Source organism: Nematolebias whitei, chromosome 7, assembly GCF_014905685.2.
Source record: "Nematolebias whitei isolate Nwh7 chromosome 7, NemWhi1, whole genome shotgun sequence".
NCBI classification, from domain to species: domain Eukaryota; kingdom Metazoa; phylum Chordata; class Actinopteri; order Cyprinodontiformes; family Rivulidae; genus Nematolebias; species Nematolebias whitei.
In genome coordinates this window covers 5,949,084-5,972,081 of record NC_056504.1, presented here as the reverse complement: position 1 = coordinate 5,972,081, position 22,998 = coordinate 5,949,084, and the positions used below count along the sequence as shown (strand labels likewise).

Here is a 22,998-nt window from a genome sequence, read left to right as displayed (position 1 = left end):
TTGACGTTTTTGTTTCAGTCTCTATAATCTTGTTTTGATGGATTAGATTTTCATAAGTACCTAAACAAATATTGTAGTGAGCCAGCATGCGCAATAACAAGTCAACTTTGCAAAGCTTATTTTAAAGTTTGCATTGCTAAAAGAGTTATTAAATATTAAAGTCATGTTTTTGATGAGCAGCTCTGTTTGATAACTTTAGGAATTGTGAAATTATTCGTTTTAGTAAGAACAGAGGGAGAGTTGATGCGCATTGCTAATTATGATCATATGCTGCTTTCACTGTTCTATTTATTTATAGCATGTTTCAAAAGTATTCCATATCACGACAATATTTATGTGTTATGTTACATGTTTAACAGGAGTGCACAGGTTTGAAAGTCACAACTAATAATATTAAATGATAACTAAATGATCATTTAAGCAATACCCCTGATTGTTCCCAGGAGTTTAAACTAAAAATAAAAACTTGAAAGCTCAGGTTTGCAGTTATTTTGATGCATTTTATTAGTTCGTAGTATGTCAGTGTAGTGAGTCACGTGGGTACGTGTCACTAGTTGTAGTATGACAATATATCCCCGTTTATATGCATACTATATTCACGAGTTCTTCATCTTTCTGACTGTAATGTCGTGCATTGAATTTTAACAGAAATGCGAACGAGAGACGTTATTATCTTTGACCCATCAAATGAATGGAGTCATTTATTTTCAGAATCAAAGTTTAACATCAAACATTTACATTAATTTGGCAAAATATGAAAATAATAACAGACAAGTTTCACAAATAATGAACTTCAAATCACTCGGCGGTGATTTGAGGACTTTGCTTCAGATATTTCTAAAAATATCTGTACTGATTTATGAGAGAGAGGTGAGTTTAAGATGAACTGGAGATTTTATCTTACAGAGGAATATGTGAGGGAATTTAATCTGTTTGACCAGAAATTGCACGCTTCGTCAGATCTCAGCTAGTCCACGGTACACTTGGTCGAAGAAGAACTTTACCTTGTTGAAGTTCATCAGCTCAGTAAGAACCCTTCAGACTTTTCCAGCGTCTCCGTTGAGAACTGCTAAAATCCTTGGAGAGTCGTGCGTGGGTCGTTCAAACAGAAATTATAATTCCAAAACGTCTCTGGACCATCTTGAACGCGTTCTGCATCCAAGACTCTGAACTCCTTTCATTCTTTAACTCTCAGCAACTCTTCATTGTCTAAGTCTCTCAGTCTCTTAGACTCTTCAGACTTTTTAAACTCTAACTCTGGAATCTCTTGGAACCGACTGCACTCCATGAATTCCCCATGAATTCTCTTCTGAACTCCTTGAGAACTAACTGCACTCTGCCCGAACCGGGAAGTCGTCACATTTTAAATGAGTTTACTTCCGAGTTTACTTCAGAGCTTTCTGATTCGTGGATGGACCAGAAAGAGGAGTGGTTTTGTGACGTAAGATGTTATCTAAGCCAAGGTCAGAGAATGAGATTGTTTTAACAACTGACAGAGAGATTATTGGAAAAAAGCAGACTTCGTGGAGTCAACTCTTGGTAATCTTCTGAAAAAGTTTAAACATGACATCTTTCTCGGTAAACATTTTAGTTGACCGAAAACCAACCTTTCACATACTTACGAGCTTAGCTCATTTCAGACAGAAAATCAAGAAATGCATATTAACCTGATTTCTCCTTTGAATGAGGAATAAAATCATTACTTACTGTTTATGTAAAATAAAAATGAGTAGTTCTTTCCAACCTGTAAGCATTGAGTGAAACTAACACAATTTGATTATCAAAACATTTGTAAGACAGTAATGATTATAGAGGATTGTCTTTTCTGCTTGATTAATTCAAGAAAGAAAGTCATCAGATGGCTCAGACTTATTCAGATCAATGAAAATAACAGTCTCTGTCCATCTGGTAGATTTGAGGTCATCAGGGTCAGATGAGGGTCAGATCATCAGGTCATCTGGTTCACTACATCAGTATGTTTGTCATTAGTCAGTATGTTTCCAAACCCTGAGCCATTTGATGTGTTAATGTTGTGCTTGTTTTATTTCGTATGGGCTTTGCCCTTTAAGACCTGCCACTGATGGGTCTCACCCCACGCGCAGTGGGCCAACACCGAATAAACTCTAGTTCACGCCATCCCACTGTGTGGGTCCCACCTCTAGACCGTATAAATTGTGTCAGGTCCCTAGATCTGCTCCCCCATTTTCTTCAGCCGGTGACGCAACATAAGAAAAGACCAGAAGAAGACGTTACAGCTCCAACCTGCACAATCTGGGGATTTGCTGCGGAGCAGAACACGCAGGTAGGCTCTTGTTTTTTTGTTTTTTTTCTGAGCTAGGCAGGTCTCGGACAATTCCACCTTCAACAAGGAGTTAGTGAGCGTCCTCTCTGCCCCTCTCAGTTAGAAGGCTGGAGACAGGTGTGCCACCGACAGGTGGTTTTTCAAGAAGCACTCGTACATGTCTGCCCGGCTTGTTCAGGAGTGGTGAATGCTAGACCTAGCGGTGCCAAAGCCCAAGGCCGGATTAACCATATGGGCAACTGGGCAACTGCCCAGGGGCCCATGATCTCTAAGGGGCCCAGGGCAGTGAGGGCACAAGCAAAATATCTGGTTATCTCCTGCTTTACTTGGAGCTCTGCACTGCATTTGTGCAGCCCCGCCTCCTCCCAGCATCGCTGCTGCAGTTCTTGTTTTTTTGGGGGGTTTTTTTGGATCCTCGATGGTGCGACCTGTCAATCAACTCAAAAGGCGTGTCAGTAACTGACCAATCGACGACCTCAATTTGTCCCGAAGGTAAACGCCCCTTACCTGTTGACAAGCTCATCAGGTTTTTTTTTTCTTTTTCTTGAGAAACATTGTTTTAATTAAAACAATAAGTTTGTATCTGTTGTGAGATGATTTTAGCAGTTTTGTAGATTTTTAATTTACTTAATGAAGAATAGTATGACTTAAATTCATCCATCAAACAGGAAGGAGGCTTATTATCCCTCCTCTTTCTACAGTGAATGTGGTACTTGCTGTAAGTACGACTATATTTATGCCATCAGAGAATTCTGAGCTTCAATTTTCCACATAAAGTAAAATGACATCAGCATGAAAAGAAGGAATGTTAAGTTTGAGATTAATCCAGTTTCTAATGGCTTCGGCGAAGCCATTAGATCCCGCCTAGACTCGACGAGACAGTTTTGGGGGGTGGGGTGATAATAATGTTATTGAAAGCTTGAATAAAATACCAACATTGTTCAAAAAGCAGAATCCTCTCAATAGTCAGGTCACATGATCCTGCTGTTCTTTCCTCACACACACTCTACACACAGGGTGAAATTGGTAACGTGCATGCGTTTTATACATACGTATTGTTTACTTGGCATATTTTCAAAATAAATGTTTTGTAAGTCTTTTTTTTTTTGGCCTTTTCTGTACCGAAAATTAACCGAACTGAGCGCTCCCTGAAACTGAACCGAGCCGAAATGTGATTTGAGCGTACCGTTACACCCCTAGTACGTAAGCAGCGTTTTAAAAGGACATCACTGTACAACTATTATATCTGCTGAGAGCATGAGGTCCGTGATGGTCAATTACAATCTTTTATCAAACTGTTGTCTCCTCAGACGTCTGCACATGCAGGCAGAATGTGCTTTACTTGCCTTGAAAAGGGAAGTGCAAAGATTGTAGGAGAGATGAGGTTTGAAGACAAATGAATGTGTCAAGTGTCCATTTTTATTTGTGCAACAAAACCAAAAGTACCGGTTCTGTGAAACTAATCAACTGGGAAATGTTTTTTAATTTGTTACTGTATTGTTTAGGTTTATAGCTCATTTCTTCTAAGTGTTAATACTTGAAGAGAAATGCTTAAAACCTTTCCAGGTGGTTGAAAACTATGGTCTCACATCTCCCAGACTCATGGGACATTTAATTTCATATATTTTATTTCATGATAAAAGACAGTTTAAGGTCTCTGTAAGAGGAAATGAGTTATATTCATACATAATTTAGAAATAATTCAAGTCCGACATTTAATTCAAATAAGCGAGGTTACAGTTTGTGTGCTCATCAGCTTATATGAAGTTTTATTTATTAAACAGATTTTTGCCTCATCCGTTCCGTGTGTTTTTCTTCTGCTGTGACTTTTATTTGCATCTGTCCGTTTATTGCTATGAATTTCTGTCCTTTTTACTTCATCGCATGGGACATTTTTCCTGACACCTAATTAAACAAGCAGTAATTTCTGGGCAATAAAGCCATTGCAATTAACCACAGACAAAAGAAAACAGAGAATAAAAGCTCATTTATTTATGCACTGAGGGAGAATTGAGTCCAAGTTTCCCAAACAAATCACAAAGAAATGTATTTTCATGCTGAACAGAATCTGTTTGAAAACTAAGAGACCATCTAAAAGCCCAGATTTAATATTGCAATATGTCTCCTGGTACAATTATTTAATTATTTTTAATATATATTTATTCATAAAGCTTGTTAATCATATGGATTAGGTTTTAAATGTGTCTCATCTCGGACAAACGTTTCTCAAATTTCAGGCTCTGCGACATGAATTCATCTTCATGTGGAGATAAAATTACAAAACATGTATCTCCTGCTGCTGTGGGGCTGTGGGGCTGTGTGTGTGTGTGTGTGTGGGTGGTGGTGGTGATGGGGGAGGAGTGTTTACTGCTTCTCTACTCCCAGTGATAGCATCCCCCACTGAGGATCAAACAAACATGCCAGGCAGCCTCTCAAGTTTTACTTATAAAGTTGCTGATCCACTTTTTTCCCCTCACGTCCACACAAACGCACGATCCAGTGTGCACTCACACGAGGAGGTTCTGTAGTGTGGAATATGGAGACAGTTTCACAAATCCACCAGAATCACAAGTGAAAAGGAACTGAATGAATCAGAACATGAGGTTTATGAAACGGTGTCAGTCACAACCAGTGGTGGGATGTAACTAAGTAAAAATACTTCGTTACTGTACTTAAGTACATTTTTTGTGTATCTGTACTTTACTTAAGTAGAGTTAAATGTGGGTACTTTATACTTTTACTTCACTACATTTTACATCAAGTATCTGTACTTTCTACTACACTACATTTCTATAATGCGTTGCATTACAAGTTACATTCATGTTGCTGCTTTTTGATTTGTTTGTTACTTTGAAAGTAACTAATGGTGAGAGGGGAGCTGGTCCATTGAATCACTGCAAAGTGGACAGGTAACGTTAGGCCCATCTTCAAGAAGAGCTGGGCCAATGACATATATTCTAGTATATATGTCACTGAGCTGGGTGCATCCGCAGCACCACTAACACACCCAAAATGTATTCCAGTACAAGAGAGTCAGTCAGAAGATATGCACCACCCATGGCCTTATTGAAAGACTGTTCAGTACAACAGGACATATTCTCTCTCCCAAAAGAGCCAGATAGGACTCAAAAATCTTTGAAAACAACTTCTTCTGAACTTGAACAAGAAATTCTTGCTGCAACATTAAAATGTGTCAGTTCATGGGATGTTAGGAGACAAGAGATGTCTCCAAATGTCTCAACACTTGGGTCCAAGTTTTAAAAATGGTGTCAGGAAGTTAAAATATTGTTCAATATTGACCCATTACAAGGTCGACTAGACAGGATTTTAACTTGAGTTGATGAAAACTGGAGTTGAACTGATCAGAGCCTGTTGTTTATGTCTAATGCTCCTTTTTTCAGGCAGACAACTTTTACTTCAATGTGTTTACTGCAGTTAAAATGACACATTGGTTTTGCTTTGTGTTAAATAGAAACTTTCAAAGGTATAATCATTCTTCTTTCTTATTTTGCTTCATGACATTTAACTCTGCATGTCATCCCTGAAATTCTGACGCACAGAATCACAAGTCCAAGTGTGAACTGTGTCACAGAGTAAACACAATAAAAACATGTATTATCTGCAGCATCGTTCATTAAAATGACTCAACACTATTAATGTATTACAGAAAATATACATACGGTACACAGACTTAAAGATATGTATACCATTACATTAGGTAATACATTCAGCAAGTACTTTTACTTTTAATACTTTAAGTATTTTAAAAGCAAGTACTTATTTACTTTTACTTAAGTAAAAATGTTAATGTGGTACTTCTACTTTTACTAGAGTACATTTTTGTCTGTTTATTTGTACTTTTACTTAAGTACAGTGTTTGAGTACTTTCTCCACCACTGGTCACAACCAGTAACCTTCTGCATGGTGGCTTTTCAAAAGCACGTTTGTCCTGCTTACAGCATACAGTATATAGGATGAATGATGGTTTTATTTTAGTTAGGTCGCAGAGGTTTCCAGCACAGAAAATAACTTTAAAAAAACTATAAATAAAGATTAAAGGCTGTCATACAAATACGATTTGGCAAGCAGTTATGTTATCTCTCAGCCACAGAGTCAAATTAAAAATAAATTATTTGGCAAATCTTCCTTTTTCCTTTCTCACCCTGACGAAAAAATTCTAAGCTCAGAAATAAATGTTTTGATTTTAAACTTGTAACAGCAATCTTATGGTTTATGAATACACAGGCTTAGGGCACAATTTTAAAATTTTAGGCAGAAAACATCAGTGATCTGAACGAACACAGAAAGAGAGATATGCACACTTTAAAGTGTTCTAATTTAGTAATTAGCAAGAACAGGTATGCATTTATGCACTCTGTATAGGACACTAAATATTTAGCATATAGCCTTAAATCTGACTGATCCTATGCACGTTTGTCAGAGTAAAATGTGTGGCTGGTTTGACTCCTTTTGTGAGACTTTGCTCATTAACATGTACCTACAATTTAAATCAACTTTATTTTTTTTAATTGTACTTTTTTGTGTGTGTGTGTGGAGTGGTGGCGCAGAGGTTAGAGTAGGTGGGCCACCGGTTCAACTCCCAGTATTGACAACATAAAAAATGTGGGTGGGAAAGGTGAAGAACCCACACCGGTCTCCATGACCCCTGAAGAAGGGAGCAGCCGAAAAAAGGAAAAAATAAAAAATAAAAAATAAAAACATATATATATATATATATATATATATATATATTTTTTTTTTTTTTTTTTTTTTTTTTTTTATTAAAGCACATCACCATGAGAGGCGGACAATTATATTGTACATTTCTATGTGTGTGCTTTGGTTTTTCTTTTTCTTATCAAAATATTTCATGAACTGAACAAGTTTTAATGAAACTCCCAGAAAGTAATTATTGGATGTATATCTACAATTATTTCACTTTTGGAGTTAAATGCAATTTTATTTTCACTTGTAAAAAAAAAAAAAATCTTTATTTGTACACATCCTTTATGATTGTCTATTACTGTCGTTGTCATCACTGTTTGTTAAAATCAGGTCTCTCTTGTAAATGAGTCTCCAAGGCTCAAGTATAAATAAATGCTGAATGAATGTACCTTGTTCAAGATGGCCACCATAAATTAATTCACCTTAGAAACAACAAAAATGGTTCCAACAGAGTTTACAAACGGGTTTGGTGTAATGGGAGTCATCTCATTGAAACTTGTCATGAAGCAACATGCAGTCTTTCAGGCAGTGTTGTTGTTGATAGTTTGCTTTGACAGCACAAAAGAGTTTTTCCCTCTTAAGCATATTAATTTGTGAAACTCTAACATTTGTGGTTTGTGATAAACTAATTACAAACTCAGCCTGTGAGTTATAAAATGCTGATTTCCACACAGGTGTCTGCTGCATAATGATAAGACAGCAATACCTTTGTGTAAAATGTAACAACACAACGCAACAGGCACAAAAACCGTAGAGAAACCCCACAAACAGAACACCAGCTGCAAGCCAATTAATAGAATAGGCAATACAAAATTATTGTTTTCAGCTCCACCTCAGTGCTGTGGGAAGTAATTTACCTCTCAGCTGGATGTAGAGATGCACAGTTCTAGAGACTTTGCCTGTTTTAATAATGTTTGCTTTCCATTTACCCGATACAATGAGCAGTTTGTTCACATCTAAGATGTTTTGATCTCATCTAATGACCTTTGCCAAATATAACACTGATAACTCTGACATTATCTTCAGTGTCAGTAGTTATGTACAAATGTTATTTGATATTTAGCTGCTGAAGACCAGTCAGCATTTGATTTTGAGTTTTAGGATGACTTTAACCCAAACATATCATCAGTAAGAGGTAACAGAAATTTTGTGAAGTATAATTGTACGCATCCTGTTTACAATAGTTTCCCCCCATTTCACTCTTAAACCCAGTTTTGCTTTATGGTGCGTGACATTAGAATGTCATGGTGACATGTACAAATACACTTCTGTGGCATGAAGAAATCTGAATGTGTATGTGTGAGGGGGGGTGTGGTGGGGGGGACAGACAGACTAGTAGATAATTAGCGCACCAATATTGCAGTGATGTTGATCCAAAATGCTGGCAGAGTCTTAACTGGAGTTACTGGGAGAGATCATATCTCTCCAGTTTTAGCTTCTCTCCATTGGCTCCCTGTCAAATCCAGAATTTATTTCAAAATCTTACTTCTAACCTACAAAGCTCTCAACAACCTAGCTCCATCTTATATTTGAGATTTTATTGTTCCATGTTTTCCTAACAGAGCACTTCGCTCTCAGACTGCAGGTTTACTTGTGGTTCCTAGAGTTTCCAAAAGCAGAATGGGAGGAAGATCTTCCAGTTCTCAGGCTCCTCTCTTGTGGAACCAACTTCCAGTTTCTGTCCATGAGGCTGACACATTGTCCAGTTTTAAGACTGGGCTTAATCTTTGCTTTTTGATAAATCCTATAGTTAGGGTCGGCTTGGGTTTTCTGAACTATCCCTTAGTTATGCTGCTATAGGCTTAGAGTGCTGGAGGACACATCGACCTCATTTCCTCACTCTGCTGCTGTCTTTACTTGCTCTACTCTACCGGTTTGTATTTGTAACTGTTTCTATCCTTGTGTTTTGTTGCGTTTCCTCCTATAGAAAGTACATCTGGACCTGTCCTTCTGTGTTTGGCTGTTTCTCCTTCCTGTCCGCTCAAACCCAGCCGGCCGGAGCAGATGGCTGCTCGTCCTGGTAAAAGGGAGTTTTTCCTTCCCACTGTTGCCTTTGTGCTCCCTCAGGTTGAGAGACTGTGACGAAGTGAAGCTTCAACGCATCTGCTGGCTTAGATAACTTTCACCAGATGGCTTTTATAATGTCTGTGAATGTTTTTGTTCAGATGACTTCTGATGTGATTTGGTGCTATATAAATAAACTGAACCGAATTGATGTATGGGGATTTAACAACGCCGTTAAACCAACTCTGATGTATACACAGGAACTGAAACATGTCTTCATCTTATCCATGTAAGCATTGAAGTCATATTCAAATAAAATTAATAGTCTGTATTTTGCTGATCACATAAAAAAAAGCTAAAGTTAAACACTGTTAGGTATGTTAATCTGGTCAGGTAATAAATTAAAAACTCAATTATTGTACTGAAAAGAAAACAGATCTCACACATTATTAGACCAGCATTTTGGCAATGATGTCTAATACGTGCAAAATAATAATTATAATGGTGTAAGACATAATGCGTTCAGAAGTAAGACAGATTGGTGGTGCAGCTTTTGAATTTTTTCCTGAATTGTGCTAAAGTCCAGTTGATGACAGATGTAGAAAGACAGATCACAGGATGGCCCATTAACCCTCATTTCAGTTTATGTAAGAGCTCAGGCGGAAGAGACGAGCTGTAATTTGGGTAATTTTGCTCTGCACTTCCCCTTTTCTTCAATGACAATAATTATCAGTGGAAAACATCTGTAGACGTGGCGTGGTGTCTCCTTCCTCACTTCTCCGTCCTCCTTTTGTCCGGTCCATGTCTGTTCCTCACATCTCTTGTCTTAATCACCCGTGTGTCTTTTCTTCCTCCCTCCTTTTCACACACACACACACACACACACGCACACACACACACACACACACACACACACACACACACACACGTCTCTGCCCGATTGTTTTTTCTGCCCCGTCTTCCCTTTTAGTGCAAAAACTGTTTCTTAATCTCACTTGGAGTCTGGAGAAAACTGTGTTAAACTCTTACTCACCCCAGTGGTTTCTCCAGTCGACTGGCTGGTGATCCAACTATCTCCCCGAGCGTACAGAACATCTGACCCAAAAAGTCCTGCAGGAAATGAGGAAGAAAATGTTGAAAGCATGAGAGAATAGAAGGAAGATTTTTATTTTTTAAATGTTGAAAAATACATCATACAGTCAAACCTTAAACTGACTAGTTTTCATGCAAACATCAAATTCAAGCTTTTTTTTAATAAAATGTTTACTCATGCTCGCTCACATTTGCTGGTCAAATTGAATTATTTGGCATTTTGTGACATATGTACATTTTAAGATTGATTATGGAGTTGCACTATTTTTTATTCTACTCTTGGCAGATTGATTTGTTGCTGAATAAAATCTACTTTTTCTTCTCAAAGCAACGTACTGTCTGTGTAAATAAGGTGATATCAAATACCGTGTTGGAGTAAATATTTGAGAAGGGTTTTATAAAATGCTCCCATAACTCACTGGTTCTTATACAATTATACAAGGGAGGGCTACCAAAAAATAAAAATAAATAAATAAAATAAGAAAAGCACTGAAATAAACTCGTGATCCTTAATTATTTTAATTAACGCCTAATATATCATGAAGTTTTGTTGCCCTGTAATACCTAATGTCCAATATAATGTTATAATTATATAGATTATCATTTAACAGCCATGGATGACTGAAGGCTTGAAGCCGATACAGTCTGTGTCATACCCTCCTGACTACCAGGAAAAATAAATATTGTCCATGTCCAATAGTTTATTATTCATGAGGAAGAGAACGGTACTAAAGCCCTCTCTTTCATATGTGATATCGTTGAAAAGCCCTAAATGTTCTCTGTAGAGAGCACAAGGAGTTAATTCAGTAGTATGCTGTGGGTGGTGTGCAGGTTTCCAAATGTCCTCCAAGGAGGACAAAATTTGAACTGCTGGTAGTCAGGAGGATATTCTGACAATCCTAATCATTCTCACTCTCAAACTGTCACATATGAACATTTGGTCAAGATCCTTTGACATCATTTAACACCCCGAGTACCTCTCTGTTATAATGGATAGTTTCGTCTAGATGAGTATCACTTTCCCAGTTTGGCTCATCATGGCTATAGAAAGTTAGCGTTTAAAAAAAAAGCATTTTAACCACAATCCCACAATGTTCAAAATTAACCCAGTACAGTAGTTGAGTTGAACTCTAGTTTTCTAAATAAAAGTGAACTTGTGCAGAAGTTCAGGTCAGCGTGTCAAAACACAAAATTTAGAGATACAAAGGGCTTTAAATTAAGATGCCATGGGTTACCAACCAAACTACAGTATAGCACAGTATAGTATATACAGCCACTTGAGGAAAAGACAGTCAGATATTGTGATTAAAATGTGACGCCCTAACAAAACGACTCAAAGGTTTAAGTTCAGGTCTTAATGCTCAATATCTATTTTATTTATGTTATCTTATTTTTTGCCATCATACTCCGGTGTGAACAGTCCATGGCCCTGAAACGACCCGCAGGAGTAGAAGACAGCGTGAAATCAGTCACAGCACGCTGTCTCCCAAGGTAAATATGGATGCTTTACGTTCATACCAGTTTTAAAGCTGTGCAATCAAAGATGACTAAAATATTATGGGGCATTTAATTTATCTGTTTAGATTTGGTCCAGCTTTCAGCTTGAATTGCAATTGCTCAAGGATTGTACTGAAAGCAGAAACAAGCTCTAATCGCATCATGATAGTATCGATACGATACAATACCAACCTAGTATCGTAATTCTGCTATGTATTTTCAGTCATTCCAGCTGTGGCAAATCTACAAAGTTAAAAAAAAGAGGTAACCGGACTTTTATTGTGAAGATGAAGACGTGCAGAGCTCCACGTTTTAAACAACGTGATTTTAAACATCAATATTTAGATTGATTCACACACATTTACTTCAGTGCCGTAAGTCAAATTAAATGTGACGTGACTGTTCAGACTGAGGTTGCTTTAAAAATTTCCAATTTGTATCCAATTTAGTGCAACATATGAAAGTGACCTGGCTCAGATTGGAAAGAATTGGATTTGTCTTGTTCAGGCTGCCATAAAAAAAAATCTGTTGGTCACATTTAGGTAAAGAAATGGATTTAGGTCAATTTGCCTGCAGTGTGAATATAGACAAATTTAGTACAAAATGTGGAATTTATTTATACATTTTTTATTTAACCGTCCTGTGTTTATTAAACTATTCAAAAAAACGTTCACAATTTATCGTCAGTCTCATTTAAAATAAATTCAAATTTCAGGGAGACATGTTTGATCTAAATGCAACGTGAGGTCAGAATACTTCTGTGAAGCCTACATAATGACTGTAGTGGTAAAACAAATGTGATATCTGACTTATTAGTGATAAAATCTTAAGTGTATACACAGAATCAAGTATACACTAAGTGTCAGGGACGCATTGGATTCCCATACTTTCTGCTTACGTTTAACGTATTCTTGTCTTAACTCCAGTCTAAATTAAAATGGGTGCATCCCACCACAAGTCTGCTTTAAATATATTAGGTTTTTGCTAACAAATATAAATTTAGCATGAAAATAGCTGTGAAATATGTTTCTATTTTAAGGCGCAGGACCTTATTGTTGCCTGTTTATTTTGGGACACACCAGAAAAGAAATACACCACAGGAGCTTCTATAACTTGAAGACAGGAAGTGGTTGACCTTAGAGGAATTTAAAACTGAATGATCAGTGATAAGAAGTAACTGGTAAAACTGTTTAAATAAATAAATGACAGCCTTAGTTGCACACGTCTTTAAATAGGGCAAAGTTTCTCAATGTCACTCAGTATTGATCTGGTCAACAAGACCAATTTTAACCAGACAGGAAAAGAATCTCTGGGTTTGGTTTTTGCATTACATAGTGGGGCAATACAAATCAAAAGTCCTTAACTTTAGCCTTGGCAGACAGGGCCCACTAAATAATTCACCATCAGCCAGAAGTGTTGTTCGTTTCAAAGAGATCTCTGGTCTGATCTGCCCACTGATTCCACTCACCGAAACATGTAAAGCCTGGGAAACCTCGTCATTTCATGACCTTAGTTTGAAAACTGTTGAGCTCTTTGAGACTGTACCAACAGTTTGAAGCTGCTGAGACAGCTTGCTTAGACTTTCCTCAGGTGTGTAATTCTGATGACTGACGTTATCTTTCCCTCTGAGAGACAAATCATTAGTGTGAGACAGCAGCCATGCAGTGTGAGTGTGAGAGAGATGCAAGGACCTACATTGAGTTCTGCGGGCTTCCAGAAAAGTTGGGCAGCAGCAGCAACAACAACAACAGAGCACATCATATACCAGAGACACAACACTATACCAAATATCTAGCACTCCTGGCTCTATTTAGATTGACAGCAAAGATATGAACATGCTGCAGCAAAACCAAAACCCGAAGGAACTGAAGCAAATGATGGAAAAAGGCAAACCCCCATTCTCCAAATGCATCAAATAATCATTGGGAATGATTATTTTTGATCCAAACTTTTGCCAATGATTTTTGTGACTATAGGATTGGGAAGTAAAATGGTTAAACAATATACCAAGGTATAAAAAATTGTATTGCTTTGAAGATCATCCTTAAAAACTCTATTGTGAACTTAATCTTGGCCATGTCCAAATAAGTTGAAAGTGATGTTACATTAGTGTATGAAAGTGTGGTCTCCAGTAAACTCTTACTTCTGCCATTACTGTTGTGTAGCAGCACTATTTTTTCTGTAGCAACTGTTCAGGCGATGGAGTGCAACAAGAGTAGTGCATATAAATGCATCAACATGAATTAGAATTCTAGACCAAATGACCCTGACTTCTTTTGTTGATGAGAATTGAGGCCAGCATTTTATGGACAAGGGACGTAGGACATTGTGTCCTGCCTATTCCTCCACACACAATCATGAAGTCACACAATGAAATAACTATGAACTATCCATCCATCCATCAGCTTTACCCACTTCTTCCTTTTCAGGTCACATGGGTCACTGGTGTCCATATCCAGCAGTCACTGTGCAAGAAGCGGGGTACACCCTGGACATGTCTCCAGTCCATCACAGGGACACACAGAGACAAACGAGACAAACAACCATTCACTCTCTCACTCTCACCTAGAGACAATTTGGAGTTACCAGTCAGCCCAGTATGCATGTTTTTGGTCTGTGGGAGGAAACCGGAGTATCCATGGAAAACTCACACATGCATGGAGAGAACATGCAATCTCCACCCAGAACGGTCCCCAGGCTGGGATTCGATCTGTCAACTTCCTCTCTGAGAGGCAGCAGCTCTCCCAACTGTTCCACCGTGCCGCCAACTATGAACTACTTGCAGCTAAATGTATCAGAACAATGAATAATTCAACTTACACCATCAAGGTAAAAACTATGAGAACTTGTATTGGGACAATCCTGTAGGAACACTGGTCCCCTTCAGGCGTCAACTTCTAGAATCCCATAATAAGTCCAGTATATTGCATACACAGTGCTGGATGTAAAACAATAACTTGACAAATCAGCTTGCTTGTTCCATATCCAGAATGTGAAATATTAATTTTATAGCCAGATAAACACACTTATAACTGTCTTTAAAGACAGAAATCTACACTACGGTCAGCCACATCTATAAAAATATGTTGGGGATTTTATAAAAACTCACCCCCACTCCAAATGACAGCAAACCAGTGCTGTCACAGGCTAAAGTATAATAACAGAAGAGTGTTGCTGTGCTCATTATTTGTGGTTTTAAATGACCAATTTTGGAGTGTTTATAGTTCAATGGCCCTGTCATGCTACCATTTTAGAGAACTTATGTCGACATGTAAATTGGGTCCAACACACAGGGCATATACTGACAACGGAATAAAAAATGATTCTACTGGAAGCCTCTATTGGACATGTACATACTGTATTGCTAACGAGTTGAACAAATATATAACCCTTGAATAACTTATCCATAACTTGGTCCTAGCTTATACATAACCAACACACGTCTGATGGTATTTTTTAACTTGTGCAGAGCTTATGACCAACGTGAGTGTAACTTATGCCAAACGTATGCAGAGCATGCTGGAACGTATTACGACGAGGCACCTGTCACGATGACATACAGCATCAGCGTATGAAACCTAACGTATGTGTCTTTTTTCCATTCATTGGCTTATGCTGATTCTGTACATCACTGTGTTGGCCTTTACACATCAATAACCGATCAATGCTAACAACAGCATAAAGGTGTACCAAAAAAAAAAACACACTGAGTCGATTTATCACTTAAGAGTGGACACATATGGACACACTCTAGTGTTGCTTGTTGTTTTAACATGATGATTGAGACAGAAAAGAGCAGATGCAGAACTGACTGGATGTGATCCACAGAGATGGGAACAATATAAAACCATGCGTCTTTCTTCACGTGCGCTACAAGTACCTTTGGATTTGATCTGCAGTTCCTGGAAAGAATCTAATAGCAAACATGTTGAGAGGCTGATAAAAACAGTCTTAGATGACATGTTGAGTCCGTAACGTTATTGTAACATTATAAGACTTCATATCAGGCCATTCTTGTTTTTTATTTTTTGTATGTAATCAATTTGTTTCGGCGCATTATTTCAAGTTGCATTTTTAATCTAAATATGGTAAAAATACATACTGAAATACTCAAAATGCCCTAAATCACATGCGAGTGTAAGTCATTCTAGTCTAAAGGCAATCTCATGCAAAGTGAGGCTTAATATGAAAATTAGTAACACTTTACAATAAGGTACACAAAATTTAAATGAATCAGGAGCTAATGGGTAGTTAACCAGTACTTACTGGGGAACACACAGCCAAACCTAATTAGGGGACTACTGGTTTGTTACCACAGGAACAGAGGATAGATTCTCCATTTGGGTTCTGAATGAACCCTGATCACAGCTCGTAATTGTCAAAAACCTGTTTCCTAGTGATTACTGGTTTTAATGGATTTTTCTCTTTTGTAAGTAATTAGCAATTTCATAATCTTGTACTGGTGTCATCTTAACTATGTCTGACTATCACTTACTGAGTACCAAATCATTGCCTGGCTGTTATTGTGTTCACTGATGTAGTGAAGCATCGCACCAAGTACTTACTGAGGAACCAACCATTACTTAACCACTACCTGACCATTACCTACTGGACTGTTCCTGTGGTAACAAACCAGTAGTCCCCTAATAAGGCTTGGCTGTGAGTTCCCTAGTAAGTACTGGTTAATTACCCATTAGCTCCTGATTTGTTCCTGATTCGTTCCTAGTAGTTAATCAAATTTTGTGTAAAGTGTTGCTGAAAATTGGATGCCGCCCAACCCTACACTCTTGGAATAACTTATGTGCTTAAAGTAAAACAGAATCACATTTTATAATTTCATATAGCACATTGTCTGAAATCACAACCAACAATTAAAAGCATTGTCGATGCTTCTATTGCTATTGTTCAGCCATTAACTGCACAATGTCTCACTAAAACATTACACAGAAATGTGTTACATATTTACAAAATAATCTTTAGACTAAATATGAAGCTCTTCGACTCTAAACCCAAGTTTGTGTAAAAACAAGAATGAGTGTTTGCATTTGGATTCTTACATGGTCAGGCAATAAAAGGGGTTTGTTTTAGTCCATCTTTTAAAAGAAAAATCAAACAAGCTGCAGGCAATACTCAATTAGAACATGCAGAAAGCAGAAAATTGGAGTAATTTCAACCTCGGACCAATGATGTGAAATGTTCACTAACTCAACACAAACTTTCATGCAGTTTATTTTCTCCTTCTCAGAGCATTTCAAACCAGTAATTAGACTTTTCAGATGATTGGGCTCCATTTATTTGTGATCCAAAGTTAAAATTTGTGCGTGCACTCACATGCTTGGACAGGTCCGGGCTTTTAGAGTCCACATCGTACCTGAAAGGTAAAAAATACAAGCGAGAAAGTTGTTTTAATTACAACCTTAATGTGGAGGTATTTTACCCTGCTGTCACAAACAACCAAGGAGGGAAAAGATGATGACAGAAACAAGGATATGTGCTGGTTATAATGAAATAAGGCAATAAACCATGTTTTAATGTGCTAGAATAAGAGTTATTCAGAGACCAAGATTCAGATGTTACTGTTTGTAGGGAGAAATAAATAAGGACATTTTCAACCAGACTTTTTTATTTTCCTGTCTCCTGGAAAACATTACATTTCCATGAGGATATATAAAAAAGAAAGCCAAGACAATGGAGCATTATAATAAATGTGATGATTGTAAGTAAAAGTACTTAACTTTCCTTTACTTTTTCTGTCACAACTGATTAACTTTTGGAGTCAGCCAATTCAGGATGAGTGGCTCAGCTAATCAAACTCGGCAAGCACAAAAACTGTTTAAAAAATGTATTTTTAAAGATAATGAGTAAAAATTTAGTGTGGAAGCAGCTGGGTGTTAGTGTGATGCACATATGATAGAGCTAAGACTAAACCCCTCCCAATGCAACGGGGTCCTGGATTTCTTAACAAACAGACCAGTCTGTGAGGATCCACAACTTCTCCTCCTCCACCATAATCATCAGCACTGGCTCCCCTCAGGGCTGTGTGCTGAGCCCTCTCCTGTTCACTTTGCTCATATATGACTATGACTGTGCAGCTACCCATCCAGGCTGTCATATTGTAAAGTTTGCAGAGAATACAGTGGTGGTGGGATGCATCACAAACAATGATGATTCCAGCTACAGGCAGGAGGTGGAACGCCTGGAGGACTGGTGCACAACGCCGCCCCCCCCCCCCCCCCCCCCCCCCCCTGCACATAGGAGGATCTGAAGTGGAAGTGGTCTCTAGTTACAAGCACTTGGGTGTGCACCTGAGCAACAACCTCAGCTGGGGCATCAACACCACCAGCCTGATCAAGAAAGTTCATCAGAGACTCTAGCTGGTCTGGGAAGCTCAGTCCTCACCTCCTTCTACAGGTGTGCAGTGGAGAGCATCCTGTGCTCCAGCATCAACATGTGGCATGGAGGCTGCACAGCTGCAGAAAGAAAAGCTCTGCAGAGAGTGGTGAAGGCTGCACAGAAGATGTTGGAGTCAGCCTCCCCACCATCACAGACATCTACACCTCCAGATGCAGGAAGAGGGCCGCCTGCATCATGAAGGACCTCACTCACCCAGCACACACACTTTTTGCCGCACTCCCCTCAGGCAGAAGGTTAAGCAGCATTAAGTGTAGAACCACTAGACTCAGGAACAGCTTCTACCCTGAGGCTGTTAGACTCATGAATCTCTAACCAGGATAATCACTGTAATTCCACTTTAAATGGGCATGTAACACTTTGTGCTGCTGATTATCCATGCTGATGATTTCTTACCTTAATCTGCTATATTCATACGCATCTGCTCACAACAGACTCATGTTCAGGCTGATGTTCAATACACCTTATTATTGTTTAGTGTATATCTTACCTCTTTGTATACTCTTTGTTTTTTTAATACTTTTTTGTAGTTTATATTATTGCTTTTTTGGGGGTGTAACTGGGACTTTGAGTACACAATTTCATTCCACCTCATGTATCACATGTGATGCCAATGACAGTAAAGTCACCTTGAACCTTGATGCTCCACACGCTAACAGGTTGTTGTTCAAAACGTTGGCATGCAAGGCAGCGGGCAATATGCATTCCTTCTACGAATGCTACTTTCACTTCATCAGGATGGTTTAAGTGTGAAATAAATATTTAATGGAAGAATATTGGAATGTGAATTCAAAAAATTGTCTTCTGTAACATTATGTTATAAATCAGTTCAACTAGAAGGTAACTTCCTTTTTCCGTTTGACAATCATTCGTATTGTGCTATTGTTCTCTTACTCGCTCACACTTGTCTGAAGCAACGCTTCACCTACACAGAGAGATTTTTGTTTTTATCTGTTCAAAGTGAAAATCAGTTGTTTTATGGCACGTTCACAAAATGTAGCGAGACAAAAATCCCAGGTGTTAGTTTTTGCATCCACAAAAACCAAACTTCTCAACAAAACGTAACGGTTTATGAAAGTTTCACAAACTTTTGCGAGACTGTTTCAAAAACGTGATGGGAACGCTGCAGAACTCTCTGCATTTTGTTTAATTAATTTGCCGTTGAAACAGTTTTGTCATGAGGAGACATGACACGCTTTCTGTACTGAGGAGCTGGCGACTCACGTTCGCAAGTGAGAATTAGCAAATAGACAACTTTTATTCTTAACAAGTAAAGTTGGGCCCAGAACAGAGGGAGAGTGACACAGGACAGGAAAAGAAGATGATAATTACTCACAAGTCAAAGCGGAGGTTCTGCTTCTCCTCAAAAAAGTAGTCCAAGATGTACTTTCTAACAAAGTCGGGGTTCAGAGTGTTGTCTATCACCTCCGTTCTGCCAAACTGTAGAGGAAGAAGAGCAGGAGGAGGTCAGGAGAGAAAAATGATGAAAGAAGGGGCAACAAAACAAAACATATAAAGTTGGTGTCTCCTTCCTGCACCTTAACCCCTTTCTCTCTTTTTATCTCGTCCTCAGACTAGTTTCCTGTACATTAATTAGCATCGGCCTGATTAATGGGTGTGCTTTCATACACTGCTGCTGCTCAGAGTAAACCAGCAGTGATTTTCCTGGTTCCTTGATCTTCACCTTTAACTAATTACAAAAGGATATCCCACTCACCCGCCTCACAGCAAGAAAGAGATCGGAGAAGATCATGAAAACGTGTGAGCAGAGAAACAGGAAAACAAGGGAGACTGGGAGTACGGCATACGGTAAGACGTATAGAGAGTAGGCGGAAGAAAAGAGGGCATCCCTAAAGTAGGAGCTTTAGACTAAAAAAAGAAGGTGAGAGAATGGGAATGGGAAAGGAGTTGGCAGAGAAAAGCAGCAATTAAGTCTTCCTAATTAGTTGGATTTTACTCCCAATGTGCCTGTTGCACATAAATATGCCAAAGAACGGCTGAGAAAGACACAAACACCTAAACAGGTTTTGAACACTAAGATGAATAGAAATTCACAAATAAAAAAAAACAAATACAGAGGCATAAACCAATGGATTTTTACCTAATTACCAAACTAAAAACAGAAAAACAGAGGAGTTCATTATTGAAGAAAATATTAGTTTTCAAAATATCAGTACAAATCACACAAAAGACAGTTGTTTCAGTAACATGACATTCAATTTTTACCAAAAATACATTTACTTTGTGAACTGACAAGGTTGCTGAGGTAAGCAATAGGACAATAGTTATATAGCAATACAATCAATATAATTAATTAATATAATTAATAGCAATAGTTTGTTTCTTGTGTAACTGAGTAAAATAAAAACTGATTGTGAATTTTCATCATATTCCTTATTTCTATTTGTGAAAATAACTTTTTAACGTCACTTTGGAGCTAGACCATCAAACAGTTCCAGTTGTTGACGACTTTACACAGATGTTTTCACATTCAAATTTAGACAAACAATTGGGCTTTAATTGAAAAATCAGACCGGCAGTTGTGTTTTCTCTATTTTTAACAGTTTAGTGTAATATGACTAAAAATAAACTGAACGCATTATTGACTAACATGAGCTGACTGTTGTAACAACAACTATAAAAATGCCCCTGAACTATATATATATATATATATTTAAATTGTACAATTTGTTGTTTTTTTAAGGTCATTCTGCAGAAAGACCAAAGAGTAAAACTACATCCTCTAAAAAAGACGCAGATATTGCTGTTAAAAGTTTTGAGAATCTGTTGAATGAACCATTTTTGTTGCATTTAGTTTAATGAGTCAGCAAAAAGAGTCTTATAGCATGATGAAAATATTATTTTGTTTTATAGTAGACGGGTCTTTTTCGCTGAGAAAATTTTTATTGTCTATGAGCAAGCATCAGCATTCCTAAAACTGTTTGGGTTCCCTCTACTGAGACAGAAAAATGTGCCAGAGAGACTTTAGCTTATTAGATTTTAGATTATTGGTCTTGCCATTTTGTGCCCTCTTTTATAATGGTGATGCACCACTCTGCCTTTGTCTGTGGAGTCCTCACTGGTCTGCTGGGAATCGTATGGAAATGAATGAAACAAGCTATGCACTTTCTTCCAGGTCAGCTCGAACCTCTACAGTTGTCTTCTGTTGTGTCGTTCCCCACAGCAATCTACAGACGTCTGCCACTGAGTATTCTGAGCTTAACATCCCTATAATTGTGACATTCCTTCATGCTATGATGAATTGTTTGACAGCTGCCACATATTTGTAGGTATTACAACCTAGAACCAGCCAGCCTCTTTTGAACCCACCAATGCACATAAGATTAATTGTGCAGCTTCTTTTGGGTCAGTTTTGTTCAGGTTTTGCATCACCCGTTTATTTATTTTTTATTATTTTTATCAAACTATCATGAAGGCAAACAATCAGAGGAAACAGGAACCCCTTGACTATATACATGAGTTGATTCATTTTGATATATTTATTTCCTTAATTTTGTCATTAGTAAAAATAAATGTTAATCAAATTATTATCAAGTTTCATGATGTAAAACAGATGATGTACATGTTTTATCAGGAAACTGCCGACTGTGCTCAAGCCATTTGCAATCAACAGTCTGTTTAGTTTTAATTGTTGATGATGCCAACTTTCACTTCAAATTACTGACCAGCTCTTTCCTTCTGTAGGTATATTCCAAGAAGAAAAACAACTGAAAGTTTTTATTCTACGTAAGCATGGAAGAAAAGTAGAAAGATCCTAAAATTGAATTTGTTTCACCCAGAATGTCCAGGAGAGCTGGAGGTGTTGATGAAGCTGTGAGCACATGTTGGTAAAGAAGCGGGAGATGGTTGGAGATGAGCTCTGTAATGTGATTTCCCTGCTGACTGGAGGAGACAATACTGCTCAGCAGAGTTCATTAGATGCTGTTAGGCTGCTGGAACTGGCTAATGAGAATCTGGCATGAAGTCCCAGACTTACACCATCAACATCACACACACATAGCAGCTCCCACACATTATTGTACCCACAGAAAGCTGAACACTTCAGGCTAGATCCTCAATGTTTGATACTGAAATATGAAATTGTTTTTAAAAATACAGTTACACTGTGGGTGTGAGTTAGCTTTTATGAAGGTCCAGTGAAGGAGAGCAGTACCGAGATGTAAGGAGAATCCTCCACTGGTCTTCTGTCCTAAACCTGACTGTTGTGATGGTTGTAATGAAACAGGAGTCAATGGTTAAACTCACAAACTGTATTACAGTAAATGTGAAGATGCCATTACAGAACTCTGGTCGGTCTCATTCTTCTTCTGCATTTCTATTCAACACAGTCTCCTCGGCCCTGTACTGTGCCAGCTGGTGACGAGTAGTAATACCAGCATCAGAATAAAACATGAAGCATTCACTAAGTAGACTCCACATTGAACAAAAAAATAAACGCTACACTTTTTTGGTTTTTGCTCCCATTTTTCATGATCTGAACTCAAAAATCTAAGACTTTCTATGTCTACAATGAGCCTTTTTCTCTCAAATATTGTTCATAAATTTGTGTAAATCTGTGTTAGTGAGAACTTCTCCTTTGCCGAGATAATCCATCCAACTCACAGGTGTGGCACAGTACGCTGATTAGACAGCACAATAACTACACATGTGCTTTAGGCTGACCACAATAAAAGGCCACTCTAAAAATGTGCAGATTTATCACACTGCACCATGCCACAGATGTTGCACATTTTGAAGAAGCGTACAATTAGCATGCTGACTGCAGGAATGTCCATGTTCAGAGAATTTGGCAGTACATCCAACCAGCCTCACAACAACAGACCAAGTGTAACCACACCAGCCCATGCATAACATACACCTGTCCATGCATAACATACACCTGTCCATGCATAACATACTCCTGTCCATGCATAACATACACCTGTCCATGCATAACATACTCCTGT

The 22,998-nt window shown here is 38.1% G+C and overlaps 1 protein-coding gene across 1 annotated transcript in view; it reads right to left on the bottom strand.

The window, feature by feature from the left end:
* The window catches only part of cpne5b (copine Vb), a 181,320-nt gene that overhangs the window by 102,646 nt on the left and 55,676 nt on the right, over positions 1-22,998 (bottom strand). Inside the window, 4 exon segments of the mRNA XM_037679172.1 lie at positions 10,065-10,141; positions 13,316-13,330; positions 16,952-16,991; positions 19,368-19,471. Coding sequence (XP_037535100.1) covers positions 10,065-10,141; positions 13,316-13,330; positions 16,952-16,991; positions 19,368-19,471 — 236 coding nt within the window.